The 13,717-nt window shown below is 44.2% G+C and overlaps 2 protein-coding genes across 2 annotated transcripts in view; both read left to right on the forward strand.

Annotated features, from left to right (window-relative positions):
• The window catches only part of LOC111954942 (T-complex protein 1 subunit gamma), a 17,379-nt gene extending 9,027 nt beyond the window's left edge, over positions 1-8,352 (forward strand). The window contains exons 7-14 of the mRNA XM_023974886.2: positions 643-829; positions 936-1,085; positions 6,642-6,774; positions 6,876-6,957; positions 7,161-7,341; positions 7,567-7,812; positions 7,998-8,129; positions 8,245-8,352. Of these exons, the coding sequence (XP_023830654.1) occupies positions 643-829; positions 936-1,085; positions 6,642-6,774; positions 6,876-6,957; positions 7,161-7,341; positions 7,567-7,812; positions 7,998-8,129; positions 8,245-8,337 (1,204 nt within the window). The 3' untranslated portion in view covers positions 8,338-8,352. The remainder of the gene's footprint in view (positions 1-642; positions 830-935; positions 1,086-6,641; positions 6,775-6,875; positions 6,958-7,160; positions 7,342-7,566; positions 7,813-7,997; positions 8,130-8,244) is intronic.
• A 905-nt stretch (positions 8,353-9,257) lies between these two features.
• glmp (glycosylated lysosomal membrane protein) lies at positions 9,258-13,340 on the forward strand. Its single transcript, XM_023974888.2, has 6 exons — positions 9,258-9,407; positions 10,604-10,879; positions 11,206-11,400; positions 11,681-11,899; positions 12,600-12,865; positions 13,083-13,340. Exons 1-6 carry the CDS (start codon positions 9,300-9,302, stop codon positions 13,252-13,254), a joined length of 1,236 nt encoding a protein of 411 aa, XP_023830656.1. The 5' UTR covers positions 9,258-9,299; the 3' UTR covers positions 13,255-13,340.
• The last annotated feature ends 377 nt before the right edge of the window (positions 13,341-13,717 follow it).

A 13,717-nucleotide genomic window follows, 5' to 3' on the forward strand; every position in this document is an offset into this window, starting at 1 on the left:
GTGCACGGTGTTTCCTCCGACACATTGGTGCGGCTGGCTTCCGGGTTGGAGGCGCGCTGTGTTAAGAAGCAGTGCGGCTTGGTTGGGTTGTGTTTCGGAGGACGCATGACTTTCGACCTTCGTCTCTCCCGAGCCCGTACGGGAGTTGTAGCGATGAGACAAGATAGTAATTACTAGCGATTGGATACCACGAAAATTGGGGAGAAAAGGGGATAAAATAAAAAATAAAAAAATAATAATAATAATAAATAAATCTGTAATAAATTGTGTTGTCATAAATTAATTCTGGGGATTTTGAGGAAGTGAAATGGGCTTCTTCGTCTAAAGTGTATCATGGGGGACAAACATCATAAACCAAACGTCTCCCAGACTGAAATCTTGTTTATCTAATGAGTTACAGAAAAACACACATGGCAATCAGCGTGTTCAGTGGCTCTTTAAGAGCTGAATTCTAATTTGACATCTGTGCATAATTTCACTTGTTATGAAAATCTGGGATTGGCATTGGTACTTGATTTACACTCATCAGTCTAGAGTATTGGCCCAAGTACTTTTTCTGGTAGCTGCATGTTTTCGATGACAACTGCTTTCACACTCATCAGTTGTTTAACAACACTCTCCTCCATCCTCTCCTCCCCCCAGCACCCCAGTGGACGTGAGCGACAGGAAGATGATGCTGAAGATCATCCACTCTGCAATCAACACCAAGGCACTGAGCCGCTGGTCTGACATGGCCTGCAGCATCGCACTGGACGCCGTCAAAACTGTGGAGATGGAGGAGAACGGACGCAAGGAGATCGACATCAAGAAGTATGCCAAAGTAGAAAAGGTAAGGGTCAAAGTGTCTGTTAATGTCATACAGTCCAAGTTCTGCATCAGATCAGCATCAGCTTCAACGTCTGCTTTATCACCTGTGTTTGTGTGTGTTTGTTCAGGTTCCCGGTGGGATCATCGAGGACTCGTGCGTGCTGAAAGGTGTGATGGTAAACAAGGACGTGACCCACCCGCGCATGCGCAGAATGATCAAGGATCCCCGCATTATCCTGTTGGACTGCTCCCTGGAGTACAAGAAGGGAGAAAGCCAGGTATGGTAGAAATGGACACACTGTCGTGTAATTATTGTAATCAAAAGGAGAGACTTACATTTCTTCAAAACAAGTTAACTTTAATTAATTACTGCAGTAATGGAGCTTGTCAATGAACCTCCCGTAGGTGATTCGTTGAGAGCCCAACAACAAAAGTTACCATGGCCTTTTATAGCAAAGATACCCCCTTCAGTCTACATGACAAACAACAGATGTATGGGATGAGTCACAAGGTTAAGATTCGTGTGAACGATACTTATAATTCACAGCAGACAGTATCTGCTATGAAGACTGTTCTCATTGTATAGAGACCAGGGTCTCCAACTCCATACTGGAGCCATCTCCCCCTGGTACTCCAGTACAGTAACATTAACTCATGCTATGGAATGTGGTCTTGTTAGGCTTATCACTCAAAGACATCGTAAATCTTCTGTCAGTGTTGAATCTCCCAGAGGCCCACTTTCAGTCCACATACACACAGATGAGTGTTCTAATTTTTATATTTATAACTATTCTGTTGCATAAAACAACCATTTGATGCAATAACAGTATTATAACATAATCTTGAAATTTTTCTCTCACAACACACACACACACACACACACACACACACACACACACACACACACACACACAAGAAGGAGAGAAGAGAGGGCCAGGAATGTATGACACAGTTAGTTACACAAAGTGAGAGGGTGCCATCTACCAGACACACATACAAATAGTTGGACCCGTTCCGAAATGGACCTGGGGCTTTCCCACACGGACCCGATATGCATAAATTATATTTGTTTGTGTAGAGAACCGTCCAGAAAGGACCCGAGGACAACTAGACCGAGGACAACTAGATGGTCTAAGGCACTGCATCTCAGTGCAAGAGGCATTACTACAGCTCCTGGTTCGAAATACAGGCTCTATCACATCCGATCGTGATTGGGAGTGCCATAGGGCGGCGCACAAGTCATCCGGGTTTGACCGGGGTAGGCCGTGATTGTTAATAAGAATTTGTTCTTAACTGACTTGCCTAGTTAAATAAAGGTTACATTTAAAAAACAACTGGCGGCAACCGCAGCACAATCAATAGGAGGTGAACAGTGGCTGGTGCTGAAAATATAGCTAACTTGTTATGCAAGTGTTGCACACCAACAGATGGAGAGAACCTACACCATCGAGCCATTTGCGACCAGCTTAAACTCCTGACTGATGTCTTGAAATGTTGCTTCAATATATCCACATAATTTTCCTTCCTCATGATACCATCAATTTGTGTGAAGTGCACCAGTCCCTCCGCAGCAAAGCACCCCCACAACATGATGATGCCACCCCGTGCTTCACGGTTGGAATGGTGTTCTTCGGCATGCAAGCCTCCCCCTTTTTCCTCCTAACATAACGATGGTCATTATGGCCAAACAGTATATTTTTGTTTCATCAGACCAGAGGACATTTCTCCAAAAAGTGCGATCTTTGTCCCCATGTGCAGTTGCAAACCTTAGTCTGGCTTTTTATGGCGGTTTTGGAGCAGTGGCTTCTTCCTTGCTGAGCGCCTTTCAGGTTATGTGGATATAGATACTTTTGTACCTGTTTCCTTCCAGCATCTTCAACAGGTCCTTTGCTGTTGTTCTGGGATTGATTTACACTTTTCGCCACCAAAGTACATTCATTCTCTAGGAGACATAACCGCTCCCTTCCTGAGTGGTATGATGGCTGCGTGTCCCATGGTGTTTATACTTGCGTACTAGGTTTGTAGAGATGAACGTGGTACCTTCAGGCGTTTGGAAATTGCTCCCAAGGATGAACAGACTTGTGGAGGTCTTTTTTCTGAGGTCTTGGCTGATTTCTTTTGTTTTTCCCATGATGTCAAGCAAAAGGCACTGATGAAGGAGCCTTGAAATACATCCACAGGTACACCTCCATTGACTCAAATTATGTCAATTAGCCGTCAAAGCTTCTAAAGCCATGACAATAATTCGGGAATTTCCAAGCTGTTTAAAGGCACAGTCAACTTAGTATATGTAAACTCTGACCCACTAGAATTGTGATACAGTGAAATAATCTGTCTGTAAACAATTGTTGGAAAAAATGATTGTGTGTCATGCATAATAGATGCCTAACCGACTGCCAAAACTATAGTTTGTAACAAGAAATTTGGTGGTTGAAAAACAAGTTTAATGACTCCAACCTAAGTGTATGTAAACTTCTGACTTCAACGTATGTATGTACGTACTCAGCAAAAAAGAAACATCCTCTCACTGTCAACTGCATTTATTTCAGCAAACTTACATGTGTAAATATTTGTATGAACATAAGATTCATAACAGAACAAGTTCCACAGACATGGTGGCGAAATCCTGCACTTAAGTGCGCTGCCACTTTAAAGCGCATGAGCAGTAGAAGAGGAGATAAGACTCGTTAAGCTCTATTGAAGGAGCATATTGATTGGCGCGACAGTTTTTTGTTGTGTGCTAGCTGCAGAGGTTTTTGTTTGTCTTCACGATGTTAACAGTGTTTGGATCAATCCTCGGTGTGACGCTCGACGACGTGGTTGTACTATTGGGACCACGATGGTTATGGATCAAATGGATTGGTAGCAACATTTGTTGCGAAGCGTTCAACTACAACCCAACATACCATCGGACAGTCAGACCGGATACCTGCACCTCAAGACCACAGCTAAGCCCTCTTGTCCCTTTCTCTCTTTCTCTCACGCTATGTCCAGGTCTTTACACTGCAACCGATTCTCTTCCTAAGTACATTGAAGTTTCATGGTGGAGCGATAGTGTTATATGAACACCACACATCATACCCTCTGCCACCTTCCCAGAAGAAAAATACAACTTGCAAATCCTGTGTGATGACTGGTTCATTTGTATTGTATGAAGTTGCTGTTTATGCTCTGCCATTAGTTGATATAAGTATGTTTGGTGGTTACCAAGAATGTGAAGGACTGATGTGATGTGTGATCTATAGGTGTGTATTCTTTTCTCTCCGCTGGCTATCTGGTCAACAGGCTACACTCTAGGCAGTCTCTTCTGTTGATGTGTTGTGGTGGTAGTGGTACTCGCGTGTCTACTATTCTTTTCTTTCGGCAGGTTAATACCTGCCTGGCGCCCGAACAAAACTTCTTTACCTTTCTCTAATTAATACCGCTACAATGTGACTACAGTAAATGGAATAATGTGTTGTAAACTTCCGACTTCAACTGTATCACACCAACGTGGCCAGTTCAAATTGAACTGAATTTAACTTGAACTAATGACACTCGGACTCCCATAAACAAAGTTAGAGTTTTGTTTCATGGACACATATTTGCTTGGTGCCTTATGCTGATCTCTGTCTATCTATATCTCTGTCTAAAATACCTCATCAAATACAGTACCAAATATGGCAACTTCTTTTATTTTGCTTCCTTCCTAAAGCTGAACGTGTAAAATGACACACACATGTAGCAGTTTGGACTACTGTGACTATCAGTAAAATAAACTCAGCGAAAAAAAGAAATTCTCTCTCACTGTCAACTGCGTTTATTTTCAGCGAACTTAACATATTAATATTTGTATGAACATAACAAGATTCAACAACTGAGACATAAACATAGACAAGTTCCACAGACATGACTAACAGAAATGGAATCATGTGGAATAAAGGGGGGTCAAAATCAAAAGTAACAGTCAGTATCTGGCGTGGCCACCAGGTGCATTAATACGCAGTGCATCTCCTCATGGACTCCACCAGATTGCCAGTTCTTGCTGTGAGATGTTACCCCACCCTTCCACCAAGGCTCCTGCAAGTTCCTGGACATTTCTAGGGGGAATGGCCCTAGCCACACCTCCGATCCAACAGGTCCAGACGTGCTCAATGGATTGAGATCTGGGCTCTTCGCTGCATGGCAGAACACTGTCATTCCTGTCTTGCAGGAAATCACGTGCAGAACAGCAGTATGGCTGGTGGCATTGTCATGCCGGAGGGTCATGTCAGGATGAGCCTGCAGGAAGGTACCACATGAGGGAGAAGGATGTCTCCCCTGTAACGTACAGCGTTGAGATTGCCTCAATGCAGCACAAGCTCAGTCCGATGATGCTGTGACACCCGCCCCAGACCATGACGGACCCTCCACCTCCAAATCGATCCCGCTCCAGAGTACAGCCTCGTGCAACGCTCATGCCTTCGACGATAAACGCGAATCCGACCATCACCCCTGGTGAGACAAAACCGGACTCGTCAGTGAAGAGCACTTTTTGCCAGTGCTGTCTGGTCCACGACGGTGGTTTTTGTGCCCATAGGTGACGTTGTTACCGGTGATGTCTGGTAAGGCAAGTCCTCACAACAGGCCTACAAGCCCTCAGTCCAGCCTCTCTCAGCCTATGGCGGACAGCCTGAGCACTGATGAGGGATTGTGCGTTCCTAGTGTAACTCGGGCAGTTGGTTTTGCCATCCTGTACCTGTCCCGCAGGGTGATGTTCGGATGTCCCGATCCTGTGCAGGTGTTGGTACATGTGGTCTGCCACTGCGAGGAGCATCACCTGTCCATCCTGTCTCCCTGTAGCGCTGTCTGAGGCGTCTCACAGTACGGTCATTGCAATTTATTGCCCTGGCCACATATGCAGTCCTTATGCCTTGCAGCATTCCTAAGGACGTTCATCGAGAGAGCAGGGACCCTGGGCATCTTTCTTTTGGTGTTTTTCAGAGTCAGTAGAAAGGCCTTTTTAGTGTCCTAAGTTTTCATAACTGTGACCTTAATTGCCTACCGTCTGTAAGCTGTTAGTGTCTTAACGACCGTTCCACAGGTGCATGTTCATTCATTGTTTATGGTTCATTGAACAAGCATGGGAAACAGTGTTCAAACCCTTTACAATGAAGATCTGTGAAGTTATTTTGATTTTTACAAATTATCTTTGAAAGACAGGATCCTGAAAAGGGGACATTTCTTTTTTTGCTGAGTTTTTATGAACACAGCAAAACACTGTTTCCCATGCTTGTTCAATGAACCATAAACAATTAATGGACATGCACAGAGATACCGTGACGACATCCTGAGGCCCATTGGCGTGCCATTCAACCGCCGCCATCACCTCATGTTTCAGCATGATAATGCACGGCCCCAGTTTGCAAGTATCTGTACACAATTCCTGGAAGCTGAAAATGTCCCAGTTCTTCCATGGCCTGCATACTCACCAGACATGTCACCCATTGAGCAAGTTTTGGATGCTCTGGATCTACGTGTACAACAGCGTGTTCCAGTTCCTGCCAATATCCAGCAACTTCACATAGCCATTATCAACAGCCTGATTAACTCTGGGAACGAGATGGCGTGAGGCAAATGGTGGTCAAACCAGCTACTGCCTGGTTTTCTGATCCACACCCCTACCTTTTTTTTTAAGGTATCTGACCAACATCTGTATTTTCAGTCTTGTGAAATCCATAGATTAGGGCCGAATTATTTATTTCAATTGACTGATTTACTTATATGAACTGTAACTTTGAAATTGTTGCATGTTGCTTTTTCTATTTTTGTTCTGTGTATATACGTTTTTTTAAACCATGTGTATTGCTCTACAGACTGATATTGAGATCACTCGTGAGGAGGACTTTGCCCGCATCCTGCAGATGGAGGAGGAGTACATCCAGCAGATCTGTGAAGACATCATCCGCCTCAAGCCTGACCTCATCTTCACAGAGAAGGGCATCTCAGGTACTACACACACACTGCTTCAAAATGCAATGCTCTTGGTAAGGCACACGTCTGATGCAACTGACATTTTTACCTTGACTATATTTTGCCTCTCTCTTCAGACTTGGCTCAGCACTACCTGATGAAGGCTAACATCACGGCTATTCGCCGTGTCAGAAAGACAGACAACAACAGGATCGCCAGGTAAGTCCAATACACTATGAAAGCAATTTTTTTTTGTTGACATTTCATCGTTATTGGAGACGCTTTTCTCTGTTCTGTTTTGTTACTATGTACAGTACATAGCTAGCAAATGGCCGGTCACTTTAATTGCGTATTGGGGTGTATGCGCTTTACAACCACTGCTCTAACTAAACCAACCATCCTCTTTCCCTGTTACCCCTCAGAGCGTGTGGCGCACGTATTGCCAGCCGTACGGATGAGCTGCGCGAGGAGGACGTGGGCCTGGGGGCGGGCCTGTTTGAGATCAAGAAGATTGGAGACGAGTACTTCACCTTCGTCACAGAGTGCAAAGACCCCAAAGCCTGCACCATCCTGCTGAGAGGAGCCAGCAAGGAAATCCTGGCGGTGAGAAACTGAGAAAATAAAAATGTTCAAATAATATGCGCTTTTTATTGTACAACAATCACTAAAAGAGAGGGATAATGGTGAAAAATAATGTTAATGAGATGAGTCTCTACTCCCCTCCTAGAACATGTATTTTTTTATTGTAAGTTATCAGAGTAAAGATGACTGACTGAGGTTTTACTTTTGTTCTGAAATCTCTCTCCACCATTTTTCCTTCTCTCCCAGGAGGTGGAGCGTAATCTGCAGGATGCCATGCAGGTGACCCGCAACGTTCTGCTGGAGCCCAGCCTGCTGCCTGGCGGCGGCGCCACCGAGATGGCCGTGTCTCAGCAGCTGATGGAGCGATCCAAGGCCCTCACTGGTGTGGAGCAATGGCCCTACCGCGCCCTTGCCCAGGCCCTGGAAGTCATCCCCCGCACCCTCATCCAGAACTGTGGCGCCTCCACCATCCGTGTGCTCACCTCCCTCAGGGTAAGAGAGCGACGGAGAGAGAGTCAAAGGTAGAACCTCATACCATCTTGGAGTAAGACCCGATGGGAGAGTGGGTGTGTGTTGTGTGAGAGAACGCTCAAGAAGGAGAGATCGTTGGTGAAAGGGAGTTAGAGGAATTACTGTACATTTTAGTGGCCTTTTCACTGAGCTACATACCTCTACAGGCCAAGCACACCCAGGAGGACAGTGTATCGTGGGGGGTGAACGGAGAGACTGGCACCCTGGCTGACATGACCGTCCTGGGCATCTGGGAACCGCTGGCCGTCAAGGCTCAAACCTACAAGACCGCAGTAGAGGTGAGACTTGCGACCGCCTTCTTAATACAATGTTAAGAGACGCTACATATGTGTTCATTAGGTACATGTTTGGATGTGCAGCACTACTCCATTGAACTCCTTCTCCTTTCTCCAGACTGCCATCTTGTTGCTGCGGATCGACGACATTGTCTCCGGACACAAGAAGAAGGGAGACGAGCAGACAGGAGGAGGACAGGGTGCTGAGTAGAGGAGAAGACAAGGATCAGGAACAAGGAGGAGGAAGAGGGTAATGGAGGAATAGGCAATCTGAGCTGTGACAACACTGTTCTATAAACCACTAACTCAGATATGAGATTTGTTATGGACACTCTAAGCAGACTGAGATAGGTTTGCTGCATGTATTACATATGAATGTACTGGATTGGGTATTAAGGCACCCCAGTTAGCTTTGGTCAGTGTGTGTACGGTGTGTGTTTGCGCAGTATTTATGGCAGTAAGTAAGGTGACTGAATATGTTCTCCTGGGACCAAGGTTTACCTCAGCTAGTCATTCTGTAGGTATTACTCTGTATGGTAAAACTCCTTTGTGTGACTCTAGTTGAAGAACAGTTGCCAATGGATGGTGACCAAATCAAGTGACCTATAAGTCATTTGAATGAACTACTAAAAAAAATGGTAGACCTTGTAAATGATTTAGAGCGTGCATTGTCCACTTCTGAAGATCCTTTTTAAATGTTTAAGTTCTGTATTATATGGATTGGATCGTAACACATTACTGCATTTCAATGAATGAGAATGCTTTCTCTCTCCCCAAAAAATGTTGGGGTTGTTAAATTGGCCTGGTGACTATGGTTCTGAATCCTGTTACTCCACCAGAACGTTTTCCTCCATTACCCCTTTGCCTGGTGCTGTTGCCTGTGATTGTATCAACCTCAATAAAATTGGAAACAGATGACCATAGGCCTATATTTGTTTCATTCACTTTGATGACGCCCATGATGTGTGTAGATGTGATTATGATTCTCTCATCACAGATTCTCTCGCCATTTGTGTTAATGATGTAGCCTATGATGAAATATGTTGTTTCATTAATTGCTAAGGTGGCATTACATTTGCTGCATCCTGAAATCGATACTGGCGAGTCAGCTGAAGACCAATCAGCTGATCAAATAAGGAACTAGGCACGTGATTCCTCCCCCGAAAAAGAAAGATGGCGGTGGATATTATGTACACAATTCACTTTTATGTTTTATTTGTGCTTTTAACTGTTCGATGTTCTTCTAGTTTTATCGGCAATGGTGAGAACTACCGACGGAATGTGAGTTTGATAGTAAATTGTTTATATTTATGTTGTACAGTAATAAAGTTATATAAAGGTAGCTAACTAACTTCTCAGGGATAGCGTCAGCTGTAGCTAACTAACTTATGTTTGGATCCAGTTTTCTGTATTTTGACCCGATATACTGCTAGATAGCACGTTATCATATTTTAGCTAGTTGGTGATTTCGAGCATTTTGGATATACACTTTGTTTGTATTTTGTAGCGCGAGCCATATTGGAATGATGATCAAAAATCTATGAAACTAGCTATCATAATTTACCCATTGTTGCACCCCAGCCATCCATGCATACCGTAGCGACAAGAGTACACAATCCCTTGTGGGTGTGATTTTTAAACTAGGGAAATAGTTACGTCTAAGTATTTGGGTGTTTTGTTGTTGTGATTGATAGCGGTGGGTAATTAAAACACAATCTGTTATGGCAGTCTAGGTCCAAAAGGCTTCTTAACAGCTACCCCCAGCCATAAATCTGCTGAACGCTAATCAAATGGCTACCTGGACTATTTTCATTATTATAATTTTTTTAAACAATTTTTACTCACTGTTTATTATTAGTCACTTTACCCCAGGGGTACCGGTTAGTCGAGGTAAGTCAGTACATATTACCTCGACTAACCGGTACCCCTGTTTATAACCTCGTTTATTTTATTGTTGCTCTTTTATTATTATTTTTAACTCTATTTTATTTAGTAAATAAGGGCTTATAAGTCAGCATTTCATGCTAAGGTCCACACCTTTTGTATTCGGCGCATGTGACAAATAACATTTGATTTAAAGAGCCTTACCGGTACCCAAGAGCCCTCTACTGAAGATGCTGAGATAGCTAGGTCAAATAGTGCTGAAACATATCTAAACTCTTTTCTGTGCTGGAAATCCCTCCATATCAAATATGAATAAAATATTATTGATTCCACAAATGTATGGATTAAGTGTTGATTATGAACTATCTAATTAGACTTCCTTGCATAGGTCAGTACTCAGTAGGACTCTGACCATGTCAGGACCAGTCACCAGACAATATTTTTGAGGGTTGTTGGCCTGAGCAGGACGCTGTGCAAATCTGTTAATGATTTATGAATCACCTCTGCTTACAATTTCAGTTTGCTTGTACGAATCTCATTCTGTGTCGCTATGGGAAAATGATCAAACGTACCGTCTCTGTCTCTCTTCCCAGTTATCCCTGGAGCTTAACCCTGGTCTAAACTCCTCGCTGACGCCGCTACCCCCTGGTGTTGGCTTGCTCCATGTGCGGGCGCTGGGCAAGAACAACACACTGCACTACCTCCTCTGTAGCCAGGGGGCGCCAGCATTACTACTGGTGCACACAAACTCCACTTCATCCAAGGTGAAGGTAGACTGGCCTGCCTTCTTGGTACAAAATACCACAGGCAGCCTGAAATTGACTCCGGAGAGCAGTGTTCTGTACAGCAACGCACTCGTCTTTACCAGGGTGAGTCATAAATTGATTGTCATCTTGTTCATAAGTATCTGTTGAGGTGATATTCTGAGTGACTGATACAGGTATCTCATCCAAATGCATAAGTCATAAAGATGAGCCAGATGCTAGGTTTAGATCCATAATCTGGTTATTGAAAATTCCAGGTCCAGAATTCAAGCTCTAGACATTTCTTGTAGATCTTAAATGTTTGGATGGTTGTTAGCAATATGGTAATAGCTCTAACTAACACCTGGCTATTAACAAGGGGTTGTATTCAGACTGGGCAAAGCCATAGGTAACGCACTCAACAAACCAACTCGTCATTTGTCTCTCATCAGCTGTGGGAGTACGACGATGTCAACGACACAGCCGTCCCTGAGCACCTACCCCCCTCCAGCTTCTTCCAGCCCTACGAGCTGCAGAACTTCACCTGGGATGACCTGAACAAGACACTTGACCCCATGACCTACACCGCCCTGCTCTGTGGAAGAGGCGCCAGCGAGAGCTTCAGCAACGGTTCGCTCTGTCTGAAGGTAGGTGGAACTGCATCATCTAAAGCCTGTGTGATGAAATTAGACATTGCCTATCTTCACTAGATTCAGACCTATGCCTGGATCCACTCAACAGATAAAGTGGGACATGGACTCATCTCTACATTAGACCACTTTAAAGATCTGAAAATGTTCGGCAAACTTTGATTTTATCACTTACACTTGGTTACTGAAGTGAAGTGAGTATTAATGATCAGTGCAATATGATTTATTTTATTACATGTTAGCTAGCCTGTATTCAACTACTATCTTCCTTCCCTAGTTCTCAGCCTTTGATGTTGAGGGGCGGGACCAAGGCTGGCCCAGCCTCCTACACAACGCAAACTCCTCCCAGCTGAGGGTGGTGCTGGACGGCGTGGTTCCGAGGTCCAATCGCTCCCGCTTCTCCCTAGAGCTACAGGTTGTGGGCAGCACCCAGGCCATGAGCAGAGTGGATGTGCTCCAGTCAATAGATGACGAATACACACCCTCCATATTCAAGGTGATGTCTCTGCGTGTTATAGACATGTAGTTGTACCAAAGATTTGTATAACTTAACCAAGAAAGACCACAGCCTGTCGTTTCCAACGGGGAACAAATGTGGGTAGAACAAGCAATGAGGTGGGCAGAGCCAAGCACGAGCTAGCGAGATCGTATTGGCCCGTTCAAGTATACATCTGCATATTTCCGTTAGGGAACGCCTACTCTGTGAAGTACGCATGTGCAATAACTCAATTCGCCTTTGTACTCCTTCTAAACAAGGCGATTTGTAAAGACTTTAGCAAAGGGTAAAGTCTACAAAACTTAGTCCACTATTCATTACAGATTCTAGTTTTAGGAACAGAAAACTGTATTGAGATCAAATGTTTAATCGATGAGAAAATGTGCATAATGTCGGCCAAAATCCATCTTCTCCCCCTGCCGTCCACTGGGCATCCTCTCACTACCATATTTGGTAGTGAGTGGAAATGCCAAGCAGATGCTTCACATTTATACATCCGGTGAAATATCTGTCTCTTTGTTCCATCTGTGGTTATACTGGAGTAAATGTTATTGAATAACAGTATTTCGATTTTTATAGTTCAACACAATTTTGTGGTTGATAATTTATGGTTAATTTATTGTTCTTTACCTTCGTTTCTCTGTAGACTGTCACTCAAGCTTTCAGATGCTACAGTGGCCTTGTCTTTCCTCTCTTTTAGGTATCTCAGTGGGTGTCCTCTCCAGTCAACTCCACCTCCCCTGTTCTTGGCTACGCCCAATGGAAGCCTGTGGCCTACCGCAGGCCATCGCCTCTCTTTGAAGACGCCACTCCTTGCCGCCACTCAACCCCTGTCCCCGTAGCCCAGCTTCCCCCCTCCGGCCTGGTGCTGGCTTATTTTGGAGGGGAGCACCAGACCACCGGTCTCAACATGACCTTCAGTATCACTGGAGACCCATTCTACAACACTACCAACTACCTCAGCTGGTAGGTAGCAGTTTACATCCTATTGGTTCATCATAACTATAATAGGTTGCATTTTAGCAACTTGAACTGAATTATACACTAAATTGCAGTTTATAGCCCCTCCATTAACCAACTATCAAGCTTTTGAGGTTGATATCTCACACCTTCACCAACTACCTGGAATGATAATGAAATTGTCAGCACTGATAATATCCTTCTCTTGCTTTTCATACTTCAGGACTGTGTTGGTGGGGCTGGGCTCTCCTCCTGTGGACTCGTTCTCTCCCCTGGTTCTGGTCATCATGGCGGTGGGGCTGGGCACTCCCATGCTGATCATCCTGCTTGGCGGGGTGTGTGTGTGTGTCCGCAAGAACAAGCCCCAACCACAGGTCTATGAGCCAATCAACTGAGACCAAGCCAGGATATGTGTACATTAAGTCCTGCTTTAACCATTTTCTTGCCAATGAGCAGACACCTCTGGGCCCATTTTTTTCGAAAGTTATCTGGATTTAGGCTATCGGATAGGATTAAATGCATAGAAATAGAATGGATGAATCATTGACTCGAATGGGGACAACTGTTCTATTAATTCTATTTCTATGCATTTAATCCTATCCGATAGACAACTTTTGAAAAACTGGGCCCTGGTGTCCGGCAGGTGTCACTCGTTTATTTTATTTTTTTAAATATGAGGTGCACTGATACACATGTGGAATCCACCACTTGCGCATTACTGTCTAATATGGCCACCCATTGTTGGCACAACCGGCCAATAAGGCTTTGACAGAAACACATTTTTAACCACTTCCATAATTTAGGAATGGGCTGAATCATCTTGTGGAAGAGAAAGCCAATGAATGAGTGCATTTAGTT

The sequence above is a fragment of the Salvelinus sp. IW2-2015 genome, linkage group LG30 (genome assembly GCF_002910315.2).
Source record: "Salvelinus sp. IW2-2015 linkage group LG30, ASM291031v2, whole genome shotgun sequence".
Taxonomy (NCBI): Eukaryota; Metazoa; Chordata; class Actinopteri; order Salmoniformes; family Salmonidae; genus Salvelinus; species Salvelinus sp. IW2-2015.

Bases quoted from the DNA above. Each gene is read 5' to 3' on its own strand.
- glmp (XM_023974888.2), top strand. From the start codon at position 9,300: ATGGCGGTGGATATTATGTACACAATTCACTTTTATGTTTTATTTGTG. The intron at 10,880-11,205 runs GTGAGTCATAAA...GTCTCTCATCAG, and splicing joins ACGCACTCGTCTTTACCAGG to CTGTGGGAGTACGACGATGT. The intron at 11,401-11,680 runs GTAGGTGGAACT...TTCCTTCCCTAG, and splicing joins ACGGTTCGCTCTGTCTGAAG to TTCTCAGCCTTTGATGTTGA.